General features: G+C 38.9%; 1 protein-coding gene across 1 annotated transcript in view; it reads right to left on the bottom strand.

The window, feature by feature from the left end:
• nrd1a (nardilysin a (N-arginine dibasic convertase)) overlaps window positions 1–18,888 on the bottom strand; it is a 104,144-nt gene that overhangs the window by 57,257 nt on the left and 27,999 nt on the right. Inside the window, exons 8-12 of the mRNA XM_055156006.1 lie at window positions 16,528–16,650; window positions 13,514–13,571; window positions 5,242–5,315; window positions 4,995–5,064; window positions 681–758 (exon numbers count right to left, since the gene is read on the bottom strand). Coding sequence (XP_055011981.1) covers window positions 681–758; window positions 4,995–5,064; window positions 5,242–5,315; window positions 13,514–13,571; window positions 16,528–16,650 — 403 coding nt within the window. The remainder of the gene's footprint in view (window positions 1–680; window positions 759–4,994; window positions 5,065–5,241; window positions 5,316–13,513; window positions 13,572–16,527; window positions 16,651–18,888) is intronic.

Raw genomic sequence — 18,888 nt, forward strand, 5'->3', positions numbered from 1 at the left:
AAGAGTTTGGGTTGGATTATACACACACGTTTGACAGCGATGCAGTTTGATGGCCATTCTCTGTGCCTCTCAGCCAAAGCAGGGGAGCCATATGTGAGACGAGTGCATGATTCACAGTCAAGTGGGAGGGCTTTAAAGTGCTCAGGGCCGACTCAAGGATTTCAAAAGCAGTGTAATGCAGCTCATCAAGTCTGATGGAGTTTAATTGAGGCGTTAAAAGAACTGTATGTAACCTGCACTCTTACAGTCTGAAAAAAGGTGCTACAATAACAACTTTGTAAGTGTCTTAACCTGCAGAGAGAGGACATGCACAAGTTTGTCTCATTCTCAGTTTATGGACAAGAGTCATGTAAAACTCAGAACCTCCAGATCAGAGAGAGACACTTTAGGTTTAAAACAACTGGATTTCAGCGCTGAAACTGGCAACCCAAACTCACTCTGCTTTCTGATTGGATAATTGTCTTGAGAACAAAAACACCAAATTATAACATCAACAAAATGGCCATTATGTTTTTGAAATTAAGAATAAATCAGTATTAGAATTGTTATCAGTAAAGGCGAGATTTTATTTTAACATCTTTACCTCATATGTGGGGACATAATTAGGTCAAGTTTATGAATTTTCTCTTGAAAAGCTGAAAAAGGAAGGAAGGAGGTGCGAGGGGGAGGAATAATCTTACTTCTTTCGGAGCACAGAGAGGATGCTGCCGGTGCCTTCATGTCCAATCAGCCACGAGATGTAATGGAGGGGCTTCACTCTGAAAAAGGAATACATAAAAACAGAAGGCATGATACAACAGTGACAGTCACTAAAAGACAATTAAAGGTGCACTATGTAACACAGGTGGGACCAAGTCATTGTTTTGCAAGTCTCAATTAAGTCTCTGACCTCTGTGAGTCTTTGACCTAAAGTCCAAGTCAAGTCCCAAGTCAAAGACAGTATATTTAAGAGTTGTAGAAATTAATTTAGTTAATTTCAACAAGATCTTATAGTGAATCATTACACTCAGAACAGAAAGAATTCAGATTTAAAAGAGCCTCTCAAGTCTTCTCAAGTCACAGGCCTCAAGTCCGAGTCAAGCCCCAAGTCACTGACCTTTAAGTCCAAATCGAGTCCCAAGTCTTAGTCCATTTCATCAAGTCAAGTCTCAAGTCCTAAAAATAGTGACTCAAGTCTGACTCGAGTCCAAGTCACAACTTGCAAGTCCCACCTCTGCCATGTAACATTTCTGGTGGAGGGTCTGCCACCTGCTTGTTGAAGAATGAACAAATTACCTTTACTAAAAAAAAACAATTCTCACGGCCTCTCCACAGATGTGACCTATAACTTGGTCTGGTGTCAACTTATCTGGTGTTAAGTTAATGCTATACTGTGGAACCTTCTAGGCATGGCAATAACATCTCTACAAAGACTAACCAGCTGTAGATCCTCCATCAAGGAACAAAATAACAAAGAAAATTAAAATATGTGAATTTGGTGAATGCAGATATTCTTGTATGGATTGGCCTTTGCTGTGAGCATAGTCACCTCATCACTAGGGCTGTAATGAAATCTAAATCTCCCGGTACGATATTATCACGATATGCATCTCACGGTATTGCGATATTTTGGAGAGGCTGATATATTTGAAGATAGGATGCTTTTTCACTTTTAAAATACCTAAAAGACAAGATTTTGGTGTGAATGACTACTCTCAAAATAAAGTAAATAAAGTAAAAAACATTTAATTTCATGGCCTTGGCCTGGTGGTGTCTCCTGCTTGTCTCCATAGATAATCACACCCAATGATTTTTTTTCTTTTTCTTTTCGAATTTTGCTTATTGACTTTTACAGAAATTGTACAAAACTTACTTTACATCACAAATAGTAAAACAAATGTAAAAAGAATTCTGCACAATCTCCTTTTATATCAAAATGACACACAGAAAGAAAAACAAAAACCCAGACCAACACCCATCTAAATGACTAATAAAATGAAAAAAAAAAAAAATTTTACCCATCCTGACAATCCTTATTAGGGTTGTATCGATATCCAAGTCTCATGATGCAATATCGTCACGGTATGAACCTCACGGTACGATATTTCTTGCGATATCGTGGGAAAGCTCACGATATGATGGGGATGTAAAAATATCCAAATCTCTCGGTATGATATTTTCACAATATACATCTCACGGTACGATATTTATTGCAATATTTTGTGGAGGCAAAACAGCTAAAACTGTTAATATACTACTTCTTCCTCTTAAAATGCCTTGACAAGACTTAATCCAAAGAACTAAGAGTTAAAAGTGCTTAGAACTGTTATTTCTTCATGTAGTCTAAGCTGAAATGAAGCAAAGGATCATGGTCTATGTAGTTCCCTCTGTCTTTTTTTTTAGCTATTGCTGCACCATAACTCTTAATTTAAGCAAAGAGACTTGTAATTCGATATATTGTGATGGTCCACGATATTATTGTGAGACTTTGACGATACGATATCACGGTATGTCGGATATTGTTACATCCTTAATCCTTATACATGATGCGCCCAAATAAGAGAAAAGGTAATACTGAAGTGAAAGCCCGTGAGACAAAACAGAGTAGAGGTGAACGCTCCAGCACAAAAGTACATAGTGCACATTCAAAGAAGCACGAGAATCATGTATGAAAAACAGAATTTCCCTCTGGCTGCGGCTGGCTGGTCTATAACTCTATCCAACACAGAAAATTCGTCCGTGGACAATACACAAATACTCATAGCCATTTGAACCTGGCTACATTTCGTTATGTGGAGAACCCGATCAAAAAGGACAAACTGAAAAATCATAAATTGAAAAGTAATAGAAAAGTTTTCAAAGCTAGTCAAATTGAAAAGTAAAATAAATCTTGTAAAAAGCAGTGACATTGCAGGATTACACTGGCCTAAAACTAAAATTCATTTCTGTAGCGAGAAATAGTCAAAACAAAATTCAGAAGCTCCAATATTCTGATGCTGTGAAAAAAATTGCACCTATTGATTTGGGGCAGTACACCTTAAAGAGTATACCTGTATCCTAGGGTTGTTGAAAGTATCGAAAATCTGATACTAATCGATAACTTTTCACTTTTGTAAATAAAAATAATAACAAAATGTATTCATCTTGATTATAAAATTATTTGTTAGATATTTGTGTAAACATACAGCTATATAACACTCTTCTGTTTCCATTTTTACTCATTAATCTGTTCAAAAAGGGCACACAGAGAAAAAAAAAACCAAAAAAAACACCTGGATATTGGATATATTGTCCATCTTTATTCCCACTGTACCACTGACACTCACTATTTTTTTGACAAGCCACACTGGAAGAGCAAAGTCAAACCCACTTACACCCAGTACGCCAACCTACCAAGTCACCTTTGTAAATGTGCTTTTCTACATATAAATGGGACATCAAAAAAGAAACACAGCCAATACATTTTCAATTAAAACCATATTTACCTTAATACTGGGATGAACAGAAGCTACATGCATGTCCTTCACTTTCTCCATAGATACTAGGTTTATATAGTTAATTTTCTTAATCTATCATCGGGAGAATTAACAATCGATTTTTGTTTTTATATTAAAATTATCGTCATTATTATTACTATTACTAATCTGCATAAATAAACTAAACTTTACAACATATAAACCATCCACCACTCTAGAGCCACATCAGCCCGTTTGACATTATAATAACACATTTGTTTACGTTTTACAGAAACTAAACTTATAACCACATGACTCATTTGCATAAACTGTAAGAACTGAAAAAAAAAAAGCTCTTTCCTTGTGTCGGACTAAAGGGCATGACTCAGTGGAATATGAGTGTTCTTTCTGTGACGGGGGGATGTCAGTGATGATGGTGAGTCTGTTCTGTGTGTGTGTGTTGGTGATGGCTCATGTTTTCAGAAATCATACATGTGCAGGTTTAGCCATGGATCTATTAAAATAACTGGATACAGTATTGCTGCTTGTATCTGCCTCCAGTTGACGTAGTGGTCACTCACTGGTACTACAGTGGAAAAAGAATTTTTCTCATAGAGCGCAATGTAATCACGAACTGCTTGTGTTCAGCTGACAGGGCACCTACAACTTTCAAAAATGTTGTATTTTGTGGTGATTTTTACCTATTTTTAGATCATACACTTTTTCCCAGCTCAAAATTCTTAAAAAATGTCTTAAAAAATGCTTTATAATCGTTTGCTTTGGCTACACTCTGCTCTGCTCTAGCTCCTCTCGCTCTGATTGGTCAAAGCGATCACATGATACACGATCCTGTGCTACGTGCATGCGTTTGTGTGCATTTGCGTGTGACCGTGGGAGAAAAGAGCACTACTGCGCATGCTCGGTCGGCCCACGGCCACCGGAAGTTCCTAGCCGGGCTAGGCTAATCTGGGATCATGCGCCATTGAGCTCGGCCTTGACGTGAAGGGTCGGCCATTTTGGAACCTGGGAGCTTGGGTTTAGTGCAGCACTTTATTTATCAGTTCTTTCACTCACTTTATTTATGTTGGTCACTTTATTTCGATGATGTTAATCAAGATCATGTTCTACTTTTTAAAATGCGGGTCAGACAGTGGATTAGGTACAGTATTTTCAAATCTTTTTTTGGTGGTCAGAGTTGTGGGTGAGTTAGTTGAAAATGTGGGTTGGGTTCAGGTCGTTTATACATAGACCCACGCACCACTGGTTGCTGGTGTCATGATGCCCTCTTTATTAAACAACATTAATTATGCCTTGATTTATACTCAGTGTAATGCAGATGTTTGTGTTGTAATGTTCACTTAATGTTTATCCAGCACATTTGAGAAAAATATATTGGCTGTGTTACATTTTTGGTATAAGCTTGGCGATCACGCAATAAGTATCCCTCCACTATACAGTCATTGTGGGTTTATTTGTGCGTCCTTGGGTAGTGGTGTAAAACTACTGTATACTGAATACATTTTACTGCATTATGTATTGTACTCACTACCTTTAACTTACCGGTAGTACTTTTCTTGTGGCGGCAGGGCCCAAGTGATGTTCAAAGCGTGAACTTTTCGAACGGGAACAACTGCAAGCACACAGGGCAGCAGACAATGAGAAAAATGAACCCTGCGTGTGGATTTTGAGAGCGTAGCGTTTTCTGTATCCCCCTTCAAGCGCTGCAGTAAAACGCTATTAAAGGTAACAATGGCTAAGCTAACAAGTTCAGCAAAAATCAGCAGAAGTGGCGGAGAATGAAGCGTACCTCGGTAGAGCTTGTTAAACGCGGGAGTGTCAAAGGGATCCAGCATGTTTGAGAAATCGGGCTTTGAGAGACCGCTGCAAAAAAGACAAGAAAGAGATTAGAAAGAACAAGCAAGCTAACACAAAAGATTCAGTTAAGTGGGTAGTACTCCGGTTCATTTACTGCAACTTTTGTAAGGAAAGGAAGAATATTACGCTATTTTCTGATCTATATTATTATTAAATTATTGTTTCCTCATCAAAAACATACCCGGAGTTGTGTTTCGTTTCATTCACACATGTTCAATCTAACGCACAAACCCTGCACATTTAAGCTGAGTTCTTCTCTCAAACTGAAAACACTCCGTTCCACCTTGTGATGTCATAATAATGTGATAATACAGGAAGTGCTCCACTGTATTTTTAAACTCCATACATGATTCTTTCAACCCTGTGTGGTGGATATCTCTGCCACCACTCCACAGTGTTAGTATTATTTAATTTAATTTAATTTAATTTCATGTCATTTAGACTTATATTGTAACTTGGATGCACACATTTTAGTATAAGTCTGAATTATTACTTACACTTGTTCTTTTTGTTTTATTTGAGTGGCCGGACGGAGGACCCTTGGCAGAAACCATTGACACTGAACAAAGGGGGGAAGCACTATTTAGTTTGTTTTATTAAGTTCGTTTGTCTAGTTTGATTAAGGTCACTTTATTATCACTTGTTATTTTCTGTATTATACTTATTTGCCTTCTTTTTATTTAGATTATGTTTGATTAAGAATTATTTAATGTAATTCTCCCCTCTTGTGTTCAGTTTTAGTTGTTCCTCATGTAATTATTAAACACCCCTGTTCTTTGTCTGGTCGGGTTAGTTTTGTTCTGTTCAGTTTGATTTAAGTTACCCCAGTTGGGCCCAGCTTTTTACCTCCGCCAAGGAGATTATGATTTGCCGGCGTTTGTCTGTTTGTTTGTTTGTTTGTTTGTCTGTTAGCAACATAACTCAAAAAGTTATGGACCGATTTTGATAAAATTTTCAGGATTTGTTGGAAATGTGAAAAGGAAGAACTGGGGGGTGATCCGGAAGAAATCCTGGATTCTTTGAAATTTTAGTTAACATTGTGGTAAATGGGGCCAAAAATTTTGTTTCTCAATATCTCGGTTAATTATTGACCAAACCCCATGAAATTTGACTCAGGGATGGACAATGGGATCATCTTTCATATTCCAAAGGCTGATCCGGATCTGATCCAGAAGACTGATTTTATCGCAATTTATATAAAAAATGGGGGTAGTCCTTGGCGGAGGTCTGCGCTCTCTGAGTGCTTTTCTAGTTGTAAATGATTTACCTAATTTAAGCCTTTTTTTTTTTTTTTTACGTTTATTAAATTTAAACTTATTTTTATACCTTTTATACCCTCTTTGCCTTTCTGTTTGACCCACTACATCTGGAATTTCCAATATCGACTCGAAAACTACCACTACATGACATCACAAGGTGGAACAGAGCATTTCGAGCTTTGGAGCTGTAGATAAACTGATGAATGAAACAAAACACAACTCTGGGTATGTTTTTGATGAGGAAACAACATTATAACATGACCAAAAGCTCATAATATGCATAATATAAGACCTTTAAAGAAACTGAAATATGTGTTGATGTCACTTTACCATGAGATTTTTTTGACTAGTCAAAAAAGTAGTAACAGTAATCTCACTTAAATAAAAGTTTAAAGATGGGGTATTAACTCTGTACTGTACTTATACTGCATCTCTACTATTCATATATATCTTTGCTCCTTTATATATCATCATCATCATCTTTATTCCGAACTCATGGTCCATTTTTTAAAAACAGACAAGGACAGCGACATTACAAGACAACAAACATTTATGTTTTTTAAAAGACAACCATACCAGTGTCTCCACATATTGGACTGACATCTTATTGCACTGAATCTCATTGTTTGTGAGTGACATTGTTATTCATTGTGCGATTTGCTCAGCCCGCAAATAAAACTGTACATTAAAATTCTTAGTGCAGCTTGCAAAGTGTTCACTCGAGCAGTAACAAACATTTCAGTCGCATTCGTCCATCGTGGCCTCCTCAAAAGCACCGCAAAGTGTCATTGTAGGCCCCCTGCAGTCTTTGTAAAGTGTTTTCCTTGTAATTAATCCAGAGGTGGGCTGTGTACAATGGTCTACAACTTTACATCCTTTGTACAAGAACCAAACTTACTTATGTTCACTACAACCTACACAGTACATACTGTATACTGTCTACATTGAATATACTGCACATTCTGTATATATCGCACTTACGGCTCCTTGCACTTCTGATTAGACGCTAAACCACATTTCGTTACCTTGTATTTATACAAGTGTAATGACAATAAAGCTGAATCTAATCTAATCTAATAACACATTTCAACATAATAGGCATTTATTCACTATATTCACCCAAATCGTATCAACATGTAAACTTTTGAGGAGGGAACAAAGTAGTAACATGGCTGAAAGCTCACAAGAATCCATTATGTGTTAAACCGGACCTTTAATAATTTCTTGCCCCACTACTTTTTACTTCAACTTGCACGGTTTTATTTTGAAGTAACAGCACTCTTGGTTGATTAAAATTTTTGGCTGCTCTACCCAGCTAATTTAGTTGCATTAGACTAGCTCAAATTAGCAGCAGTTTGCACCTAATATGGCACTGAATAGCAGATAATTCCATTCACTGGGGCTTTGTCTAACATCTGCAAGGATTAAAAAACATTAGGAAAAGGAAGATTACTGGTGAATGTTTAATTACGACTTTAAAAGCACGCTGTCAGATCCACTAAATGTTTACTTTATTGCACCGCGGCTTGATGCAAATTAATTTAGTTAATCCAAAAGTGCTGAAGGCTTCTGGGAGATTTGAACGCTCAGACAAACAGCGTGGAGCTATAAGGAGGTATTAGACCTTTGAATGCAAGTGGAAGTGTTTAACACTGCAGGTTATGTTATTCATCAACACGCATGTCCGCCCGGTCAAGAGCAAGAACTTAAAGAAAAGTCAAACTAATCCTGACAAAACATGCACAAGTATACGGCTGAACAATAGATATAAACCTTGTATGTCACCACTAGATGGCATCTATGTTACTGCTGTCTGATAGTGTGCTAGTGTGTTAGGTCTTTGACCTAACAAAATAAGACCGAAGAGCACAGATGAGGGGCCAGATTACGGATCTATTAAAATAACTGGATAGGGTTTTGCTGCTTGTAGTTGCCTCCAGCTGACGTAGAGACACTCACTGGAACTACAGCGAAAAAATCCCCTGGGCTGAGAGAGGATTTTTCTCATACAGCGCAAAGTAATCACAAACTGCTCGTGTTCGGCTGACAGGGCCCTACAACTTTCAAAAATGTCGGATTTTGGGGTGATTTTTACCTATTTTTCGATCATAAAGTTTTTCTCAGCTCAAAATCCTTCAAGTGTCTTAAAAAACGCTTTATAATCGTTCGCTCCAGCTCCGCTCTAGGTCCTCTCGCTCTGACTGGTCAAAGCGATCACGTGATACACAAAACCGCACTCAGTGTGTGCGCTTGCGTTCATTTGTGTGTGCTCGTGGGAGAAAAGACACTACTGCACATGCTCAATCAACCCGGAGCCACCGGCTTGGGCCACTAAAAATAATAATAATAGTGTGGAAATTAAAATACAAAAGTTCTTTTTATCCCTCTTTTTTTTCATCATCAGAAAGACTTATTGGACATGTTTTTTATCAGTTAGACCAGACCTGGGCATTGTCCATTTTATCATTTTACCTCATGCATGGACTAAAGCTGCATTGCCTTTATTTTAGAGGTGTTTTTAACAACATTTTTTGTAAGGCAACCTCACTTTTTCATTGCTTAGTCATAACATAAACTAAAGTTTCACCAACTCGTCAAAACAATGATATTTACTGATTTTTATAAAGAAACGGAATTAATATAAAGCAGAATTTTGTCCTCAATATTTTCTATTTCTCATGTGGCCCCATGGAGAAACGCAAACTCCACACCGAAAGGCCACATGCCCCTGGGAACTGAACCTGGGACCTCCTTGCTGTGAGGTGAAAGAACTGACCATGGAGCCCTCTTATATCTTAATTTGTGATACAGTTTGACTAGTATATTGTTTTGTCTTGTTTTTTTTACATACTGTACGCTGAAATATAGGAAGATTAGCCGTGTCCCAATAACACATCTTGAAGTACAATTATAATATTGGAAAAACTTCATGAAACTTGATATGACCCTAAAGCTGGATAATCACGTCTTGATTTCTAGGTCAAATTTTTGATCGACTAAAGACATGTCCGTTGATCGATTAATTGACTAAAAAGGGGGGATGGCAAAACTTCTCAAAACTATTATGTATCTCTTTGCATCTGAACAAAACCCCTCAATAAATGTGCTCCCTTCTCCTAAAGATCCAAATACAATGATTAGTTGAAGCTCTATATGCACGGGAGTCGTTTTATCCGTTTTCTTTACTTGGACCAATTCGCCATGTCGGTAATTTGTGAAGTAAAAATTCTGCCACGAATTATCTGCTATATTTTGCCAAACACAGACGCCCGGTGATAACACTAGTCCTGTGTGAATCTGCATCTCTGTTTTTTGTTGTAATTGAACCTTTTCTATCTCTTTAGTTTCTTTCCACGTTCTTTTCTCTTTCAATCTCAATCAATGTCAGTAAAATAGAGTAATTTACGGACTTTGCTTATCCGTGCGAATGTGCTGGAAGTAACACAGAGGTGGGGCGGTAATTTGTGAATTACCAGACGTCCCCAGGTTGTACTTATCCCGCGCGAATAGGGCTAAAGACTCCATCGAGCTTAATCAGCTAAACAACGAAGGATCTACAGCCCTATAGATTACAAAAACAGTTTCCAGATGTCTACCTTTGAAACCTTTTCTATCATTTCTAGATGAATCATATAGTAAATAAAACATGAGTTGTATTAAATAGCAGAATGAAGCAGTTAACTGATACTTCACAACGTTCTCTGGGGCTGTGAAGTTAACTAAAAGCACTGCTCTGTTAGAAGCTCTGTTACTCAAATTAGTCTTAATGTGAGCTTTGTTTAACACAGTCTGACCAGAAAGAGCTGACTTGGTTGGAACTACCGCAGTTAAGATCATTTGTGCTGTTAAACAAGTCTGTCAGACATACCACAAGTTAAATACCTTGGCCTCATTCTGGATGAAAAAGTCAAATTTATCAGTCAAAACAAAATACGTAGCGATTAAAGCTAGTCTCAGGTGCTTTTGTTTCATACGTAAAAATATTAAGCTCCAGACTTCAAAACTATTCGTGAATGCAATGATTTTCTCGCATCGATCTTATTGTATCACCTCATGGTCAAGCCCAGACACCGACACCACTGTGAAATTTTAAAGAAACATAACCTATTCAACTTTGAAAATTTCATTAATTTTAATCATCTTAAATTATTTTGTAAGTGTCTTAAAGGTTGTATGGAGGATTTTTTTTTCAGTTTCAAATTGTCAATGAAAGTTTAAAATACCATTACAGAGATGCAGCAGCTTTGTAATTATGATGACCAAAAAAAAAAGAATGAAAATCTATGAACTGTGGACTTAGTGAGGCCAGACAAACATCAGCCAATAGAAAACAAGGTTGCCTCATTTTCTATTGGCTGTTAGGTTGTCAATCAAACTCTCTACATTTCTAGGGTAACTATGCAGCAGTTCTTAGAGGCTTTTTCTACTTGTAGCTTCCTCGCAGTTCGCACAAAGTTTGTTGCGATGCCGGACGAGAATCCACGACCAGTTCTCCACAAAAGAAAGTCCGTTTTTGAGGTCGCTGAAAGAAGAAAAGGAGGAGAAAAGGAGCAAAGACAAACTGAGGTGATTCTTGGAGATTCCTTTCAGCGATTGCGCGACTGAAGCAGACAAAGGGTCTAAAAACTGAGGTGTCGGTCTCCAAATGATTTCTAGAGGAACATTTGAAAAAGGCCTGTCGCTGTATTTCTCTTTCCTTAAAAAATCCTCTATACAACCTTTAACTCTCATGTACCGGTGAATTCAGAACTTGCCATAAAATGTACACACAGAGCGAACACAAGAGGTGCTACTAGTTGTAATTGTGTTGTCCCATGGTACAGGACAACTCTTGGTCAGACTGTTTCTTCTTGGAAATGCTACCAGCTGATTTAAAATTGGAAACCAATATCAGCAAATTTAAACGTAAATTAAAATTATTGTATGTTTCCAGCTAAAAATGTACTCACTGAAAATGTACTGCACATACACTACCAGTCGAAAGTTTTAGAACACCAGAATTTTTTCAATTTTTTTACCGTTTACTGTTGACCAAAACATATTCTAAACTTTTGATTCATGAAAGTGTCCACCTTTGACAGATAGAACATCTGAACACACAGGTGGCTCGTTCTTTTTACAATAGAAATCAAATATTCTTCAGAAAGTTGTTCCCAAGTCTGTTGCAGAAGTTTCCATAAATGTGTGGAACTTGTAGATTTCTTGGCTTCACTCTTGTGTCCAGTTCATCCCAAACCAGCTCGATGGGGTTTAAGTCTGGAGACTGTACTGGACACTCCATGTTTCCAAGCTTAACATTTTATTTATTTTTATTTTTTTGGTAGTTTTGGACTTGTGTTTTGTTATAGTTTATCTTTTTTTAACCTTTGGCTGTCCAGTACGTACCTTTGTACCATTTTAAGCTCTTCATTGGACTTGCAAAACTTGAAATGCAATGAATAACTGGAAAAATGTAGGGTGTTCTAAAACTTTTGACTTTTATGTAACTTATGTGTCTTGTCTGTTTTTATGCATGTATTTTACATTTTTAATATGGACATGTGTTGAAAACTAACACACTCACCTAAAACACTCAAAGCAATGCATCTGGCTTGTCTAATGTGATTGTGAGTTCCTTCACAAACATAAATAAAAAAATAAAATAAAATTACAGTTACAAGCTAGATGGGATTACTTTGTATTGATCAATTTTTTAACTAGAGTTTCCAGACAACCTTAAAACTTTTTTGTCTGTGTTTGCTCAATGTGTGCATTGTGTTACCATGGTAACAGCTGAACATTCTGTAAGTAGAGAAGCATGTAGAACACCCGTAACATGAGTATCAATTAGTTACTATCTTAAGTGTCATAGATATTAATTAGGCTACGTTCAGACTGCAGGGTTTAACGCTCAATTCCGATTTTGTTGTGAAATCCGATGTTTTTGCGAGGTCGTTCACATTTCCAATTAAATGTGACTTGTATGTGACTCCAGTGTGAACATAAAACGGCCCAAAAGTGTCCCGCATGTGCACTGGAGGACACGATGACGTCAACCGCAGCGAGCGTGATCTGTGTTTACGGAAGTTGTCCAAACATGGACGCGAACATTGAGCACCTGGAGATTTTAAAGTTCCTCTCGTACCGGAGCCAGAACATGAACAACTTACTTGTTTTAAGGAGGAGATTGAGAAGGAGAAGGACGAGGTTTTTGGTCGTGGCGTTTTGTGGGAAAGCGGCAGCGACGTCCGTTGAAAGAACGTGTGGATGTGGAGACGTAGCCAAGAGTGGTGAGTGGTGATGTGCTTCGCTTCAGTGACACAGAGTTCGTTAACAATTTTCGCCGACTTCAGCGCAGAATAGTGACGTTTGTGGCTTGTTGATAACGTGTCGGTCGGATGAATGCGCTTTGGCCGTTCAGACTGAAGTCACATGTCAAAAGATCAGATATGTATCGGTTTCAGGAGCACATATCCAAGTGTCCTGGGTCGCATTTGAATAAATCGGATCTGTGTCGTTCAGACTGTCATTAAAAGATCAGATACAGGTCACATAGGGGCCAAAAAATCAGATTTGGGTCACTTCAGGCTGCAGTCTGAACGCAGTCATAGTCAACCCTCTACACCTCAAAAAATTGACTTAAACAAAACAAAAAATCAAAAAAGCTCCCCTCTAGAGCAAACATAAGTTACATAGGGTAAAACATTATTACAGTGACGCCTAAATATCATTATGACAATATTAAATTTATCAGATATATCCTTCTCCCTCATAATGTGCGGCTCTCCTCTCAACAGAAGCAGACGGCGAGCAGAGGAGATGGGAGACAGACTTGACATTTACATTTTAGAAAATCATTTCCGGAGCTAATATAAACCCACCCGCCCCCCCCCTCCCCCGTCCCTCCATCCCTCCGCCACGAGCAGCCTGTCCTCTCTCGCGGCGCTCTCCCTTTCGGACACTCACTTGTTGGGCACCTTGCAGAAGATCTCTCTCACCCACTCCTCCAGCGTGTCCAGTTTCTCTAAAGAGCAGAGAGAGAGAGAGAGAGAGAGGGGACAAATTAGCTCCTGAGTGGGTCCTTCAACAACCGCCCAAAATGTCTTCCTCTAAATTGGCCGGTCGCTAAGTTTCTGACAGGCCAAAAAAAACGATCCCAGTTCCCGTCCCAAATCTCCAAACCCCGCAGTAACATGGCATGGTGGTGGTGAGTTTAGTCTGAGCTGAATTCTGTCGCCACCGGAATTTTAACACATTCAATTAAACTTCTTTTAGATTAAAATTAGTAGCTGAAAATTAAGTGCTAACGTTGTAGAATATCGGTATTAGAAACGTGATGAAAGCTGAAAGGTGGAGGAGAAGGAGGAGGAGAAGGAGGGAGTTCACTGTCGGGATTAACTAAAGATTTGGGGCTAACCAGGGTGTAGGCAGAAGCGATATCTTTAAAACCGCTCACAGCTTTGGTTAGATTGTGATTGATCAAAGCAATTCTTCCTCTGTTAGGTTATCTTAAGGACTTTAGGGTGGATGTTTTAACAACAAGGTGCAATTTATGTCCTCTGCATTTAACCTGTGGGGGAGATCTCAGGACCCATTTCCAGATCTTGAACTCACAACTGAGTACCTAAGTTCATTAGAGTGTGCAAACAGTGATCAAAACAACTGCTTTTCATCATTTCCACAGACTGTATAAAGAAGTGGACTAACGGAAGTGTGACTAGGGTGGCCAGACGTCCCTATTTGCCCGGGACAGTCCCAGTTTTGAGTCCCCTGTCCCACCAGATTTATCCAAAACCATTTATTTGTCCCAGTTTTATACAAGAAATGTCCCAGGTGTCTCTATTTTTAACCAATTTTACACCTGCCACCAATAAAAAGAGGCATAAATTGTCATTTGTTTTGGTAAAATCTAGAAAAGCTGCTTAAAAATGCCCAAAACACAAAGAAAATATGACTATACTGAGTCACATTAGTGCCGAGTGCAGAACAATTTTCCTCAATTACGCACTCGTTTCACAGTTTTATTATTACCAACCAACCCAAACCAGGGATGTCCTAGTTTTTTATTTTGAAAATCTGGTCACCCTAAATGCGACGTCACCCATAGCATTCAAGTCAAATGCGCATCGAGGCCAGCAGTTATGGGGCAAATTTGGAGCCCAGTTACATATTTGGAACTCAAAGTATCACAGAGGCCAAAGAGCCAATCTGGCGCGCCCTTTCCTGTGCACTCTGGTGGTTTAGCAAGGAGCATGCACTTAACAACACTGTCAATCAAACCTGCTACTAATTAATGTTCTTATCTTAATTTATGGACAAAATAGCAAAGTAAAAGCCCCAGGATCAGTGGCGGAGTTAACAATTTGGGGGCCCTAGGCGAACTTGAGTTTGGAGTCCTCACTATAATGCACCGTTTTTTCGGTTTCGTTTTTTAAATATATTTATTGTCTGTTTTTCCACATTATTCTTGAGACATGTACATCTCTATTTATTTGAATTATGAAGGATTGGAAACTTGTCTTATTAGTTCGGTCGCCTACTAGAAAACCAGACCTGAACGTAGTGTTATTTTTTTTCTAGTACCGTATTTGCGCTCTGGATTATAAGGCGCACTGTCATTGAATGGTCTACTTTCAAACTTTTTTCCAAATAAACCGCACCGGACTGTAAACGAAACACAACAGTTCGATGGGTCAGTGGGACTTTGTTTGGCGCGTTCACGGTGACTCTGGGCTTTGTTCAGTTGTGGCGTGTAGGGAGGGTGCTGTCTGGGACCAACGGATTGTCGGCGTGTTTGCAGTGACTCAGTTGTTCAGTCGTGTCTAGAAATGGCACATTGCACTCGCTTTTTCGGTTCGTTCCTCCGTTCCGTTCCTCGTCGGCGTGGAGTGATGAGTGTGTGTGTGGGTGTATTTCGCTGTGCGGTCGCTGTCTGCTCCGTGTGTGTTTGTGTGCACTGCGGGTGGTGCGGCTTTGTAGTTTACTGAAGTCGCGCTGGGACACCTGAGTGGATTCATGTACAGAGCGCTCTGGCTTGCAGGGCGTGCGGCCGTTTTTTGATGGGGTTAGAGGCTTAAGAGCGCGTCTAATAGCCCGGAAAATACGGTACAATTATATTTTTGTTGACATCCATTACATATGGTTTTTATTATTTTTCTTATGATTTAAAAGTAAACTACAGTCCTTTAATGTTATACTGAGAGAAAATCAAATTGCTCTGAGGACTCGGCCATTAGTGGTACTGAGGACAATTGGTTGGGGGCCCCTCCAGGTTTGGGGGCTCTAGGTAGTCGCCTACTTTTGCCTAATGGTAGCGCCGCCTCTGCCCAGGATCATGTAGAGCAGGTTAATACAAACATTTAAGACTAAAGTGAGGAGCCTGACAACAGCAGCTACAGAGAGAGCGGCAACGTTTTTTCAGTAGAAAGTGAATTGGAGCCGAAAGCGTGCCCATGCTCACTTCCTATTTGGAACACGGCGACCAGAGAATCATCTATGTCTATGGTTATTTCACATATGTTTGTTTAATAATACATTCCATTTGTCGCAGTTTTGTTGCCTTTTTTTCTTTCAATGAAAAAGTCTACCCAAACTTTTGACTGGTAGTGCCTATAGCCTATATATTGTACATCCTATTTTGTTTTAGGTTGATAGGGAGATACTAGAGCGCCCAAGGGAAACCCCGAGACAGAGGAAACATAAGCCATAACACCTTCTGACTGTGGAAAAAAAAAAAGCTACAAGTATATCTGTTTCAAAAATATCTGAATCTCTGCCTTGTATTTGCCGTGTATCAACAAGCACAACTACGCACATCCACTAATCACTGATAGACGCCCTTATTATGACTGTAACTAATTATCATTTAGGAGTGATTATGCCTAAAGACGTTTCCCATTAGAATCCGTTGGTGTTGATTACAGTGATTGGCCGGTGTGTAAACGCGTTCTGACGTGTGATTAGCCCTGCACACGTCTGACCTTTGGACTGCACGGCCAGGGTCATGTAGTGAGCCGAGTAGTGCTGCTCCCAGAACTCTCGCAGACGCTTGTACACGTTTATCTTCTGCTTCTTCGGCTCGTGCTTCAGAGTCTGGGCGTTACCTGGAGAAACACAGGTAATAAATAATAATAAATAAAGGTGCATTGTGTAAATTTTCTGATGGAGGGTTCGTCAAATTCTTTCCTTCGTGGAGATGTTACGGCTTTGTCTGGAATGTTTCACAGTATGAGTGTGGTATTAAAGCTTTCTATCTTCACTGAGACCAAACCAGATCAAGTTACAGGTCAGATCTGTGGAGAGGCGACCCCTTTCTTGGTATTTTTGAGCTATAAAACCACCTGTAGTTGAATAAATGTAAGGTAGGGCTGATTAAAAGTCATACTGTGGAACATTTCAGGCAAAAGCAATGACGTATCCATACAAATAAGCAGGTGATGGACCCCCAGATCAAAAAGTTACGTAGTGGAACTTTAAAGGGCCCATATTACGCTATTTTCTGATCTGTTATAATGTTGTTTCCTCATCACAAACAGACCTGGAGTTGTGTTTTTTTGTTTCATTCACACATGTTTAACACACAAACCCTGCATATTTAGGCTGAGCTCTTCTTCTCTCAAACTGAAAACGCTCTGTTCCACCTTGTGATGTCATGTGGTAATACAGGAAGTGCTTCACTGTGTTTTTAAACTCCCACACCTTCACGAGAATCATTTGGATCATTTCAGCCCTGGAATTGCCCCATCTCTACTGAACTAAATTAAAGGCAGCGGACGGACTGCGACCAAAATAACAGCCCTGGACTTTCCCCACAAATAGGCCTACCATTTGATATTTAAATAATTAATAGTGAATAATTTCAATAAATCAGTAATGAAATAATTGAAAACACACAAAGATTAACTATTTCTGATTATTTATTAACAAAAACACCAAACACTTATTTCGAAGTGACTTAGCTTTTTTGTTTTTAACGTTTTCCCATCCACCTCTCTCCTTTGTTTGCTGTTCGACCTCTTTGACAAGCGCTTTGTGTTGCATTTTTTTGTATGAAAAGAGCTCTATAAATAAAGTTTGACTGATTGATTGACGTGTGTTGAAACCAGCGAGTAACCCACTCTTCTATGCACTCTTTTCTCATTCTCTCTCATTAATGTCTCTTTTTATGATGATTATTTATGTTTTGATTTGTTTGTATTGTGATTTTAAAGCATTTTTTTAATCTGTAAAGTACGGAAGCTGAGGGGTCACAACAAACGCAAACGCCCCAACAAATACAAATGCGACAACACAACAAAAAGCCACAACAAACCAAAAAAAGCCACAATGGAAATGACCGCGGGATTCTACTTTAATGCAAACGCCGCAACAAATACAAATGCCACAACACATTTAAAAGCCACAACACATTAAAAAGCCACAATGGAAGTGACTGCGGGACTCTGTTTTCCGACGGACCAATCAAGCAGCTAGTGAAGAAGAACTACAATGTGAAAAGTAAAGGAACGGAGAAGTTGGAAATGTAAGTAAAAGTAATTTATTGTTTTATCATTATCCGTTTCACGTTGTAGTTCTTCTTCTTCACTTGCCGCTTGATCGGTCCGTCGGAAAATAGAGTCCCGCGCTCACTTCCGTGGTGGCTTTTTAATGTGTTGTGGCTTTTTAATTTGTTGTGGCTTTTTAATGTGTTGCGGCATTTGCGTTTGTCTTGTGACGTTTGTATTTGTTGCGGCGTTTGCATTAAAATAGAGTCCCGCGGTCATTTCCGTTGTGGCTTTTTTTGGTGTGTTGTGGCTTTTTGTTGTGTTGTCGCATTTGTATTTGTTGCGGCGTTTGCGTTTGTTGTGACCCCTCTCAGCTTCCGTAATAAAACACTTTGAATTACTTTAAATTAGAATTGCACTAAACAAATAAACTTGCCTTGCCTCGCCTTTTAATCCTGTGCAATTTATGCTGCACAAATGGGCAAATTATTGAATTAGTGCCCTCTGCTGTAGACTGCATGGTTGTTCTCGACTTTTCCAGAACGTACAGATTGCAAGTCCGCCCCTGACTAAAGGTAAAAGGAGCTGTTAACTTGAAAACTACTGGTTGATGACATCACAAGGTGGAACAGAGCATTTTGAGCCTTGGAGATGTAGACAGACTAATAATAAAGGGTTACTCAAAGTGTGAATGAAACAAAACTCAACTCCAGGTCTGTTTTTGATGAGATAACAACATTATAACATAACTTAAAGCTCACAAGAGTCAATTTTGCATAATACAGGACCTTTAAAACATTACTCTGGGGTTTATTAAACATGTTTCAGTCACACTTGGTTGTAATTTGTGGACAGGGT

This window comes from Boleophthalmus pectinirostris, unplaced genomic scaffold (genome assembly GCF_026225935.1).
Source record: "Boleophthalmus pectinirostris isolate CB_2022bp ecotype Guang Dong unplaced genomic scaffold, ASM2622593v1 HiC_scaffold_10, whole genome shotgun sequence".
NCBI classification, from domain to species: domain Eukaryota; kingdom Metazoa; phylum Chordata; class Actinopteri; order Gobiiformes; family Gobiidae; genus Boleophthalmus; species Boleophthalmus pectinirostris.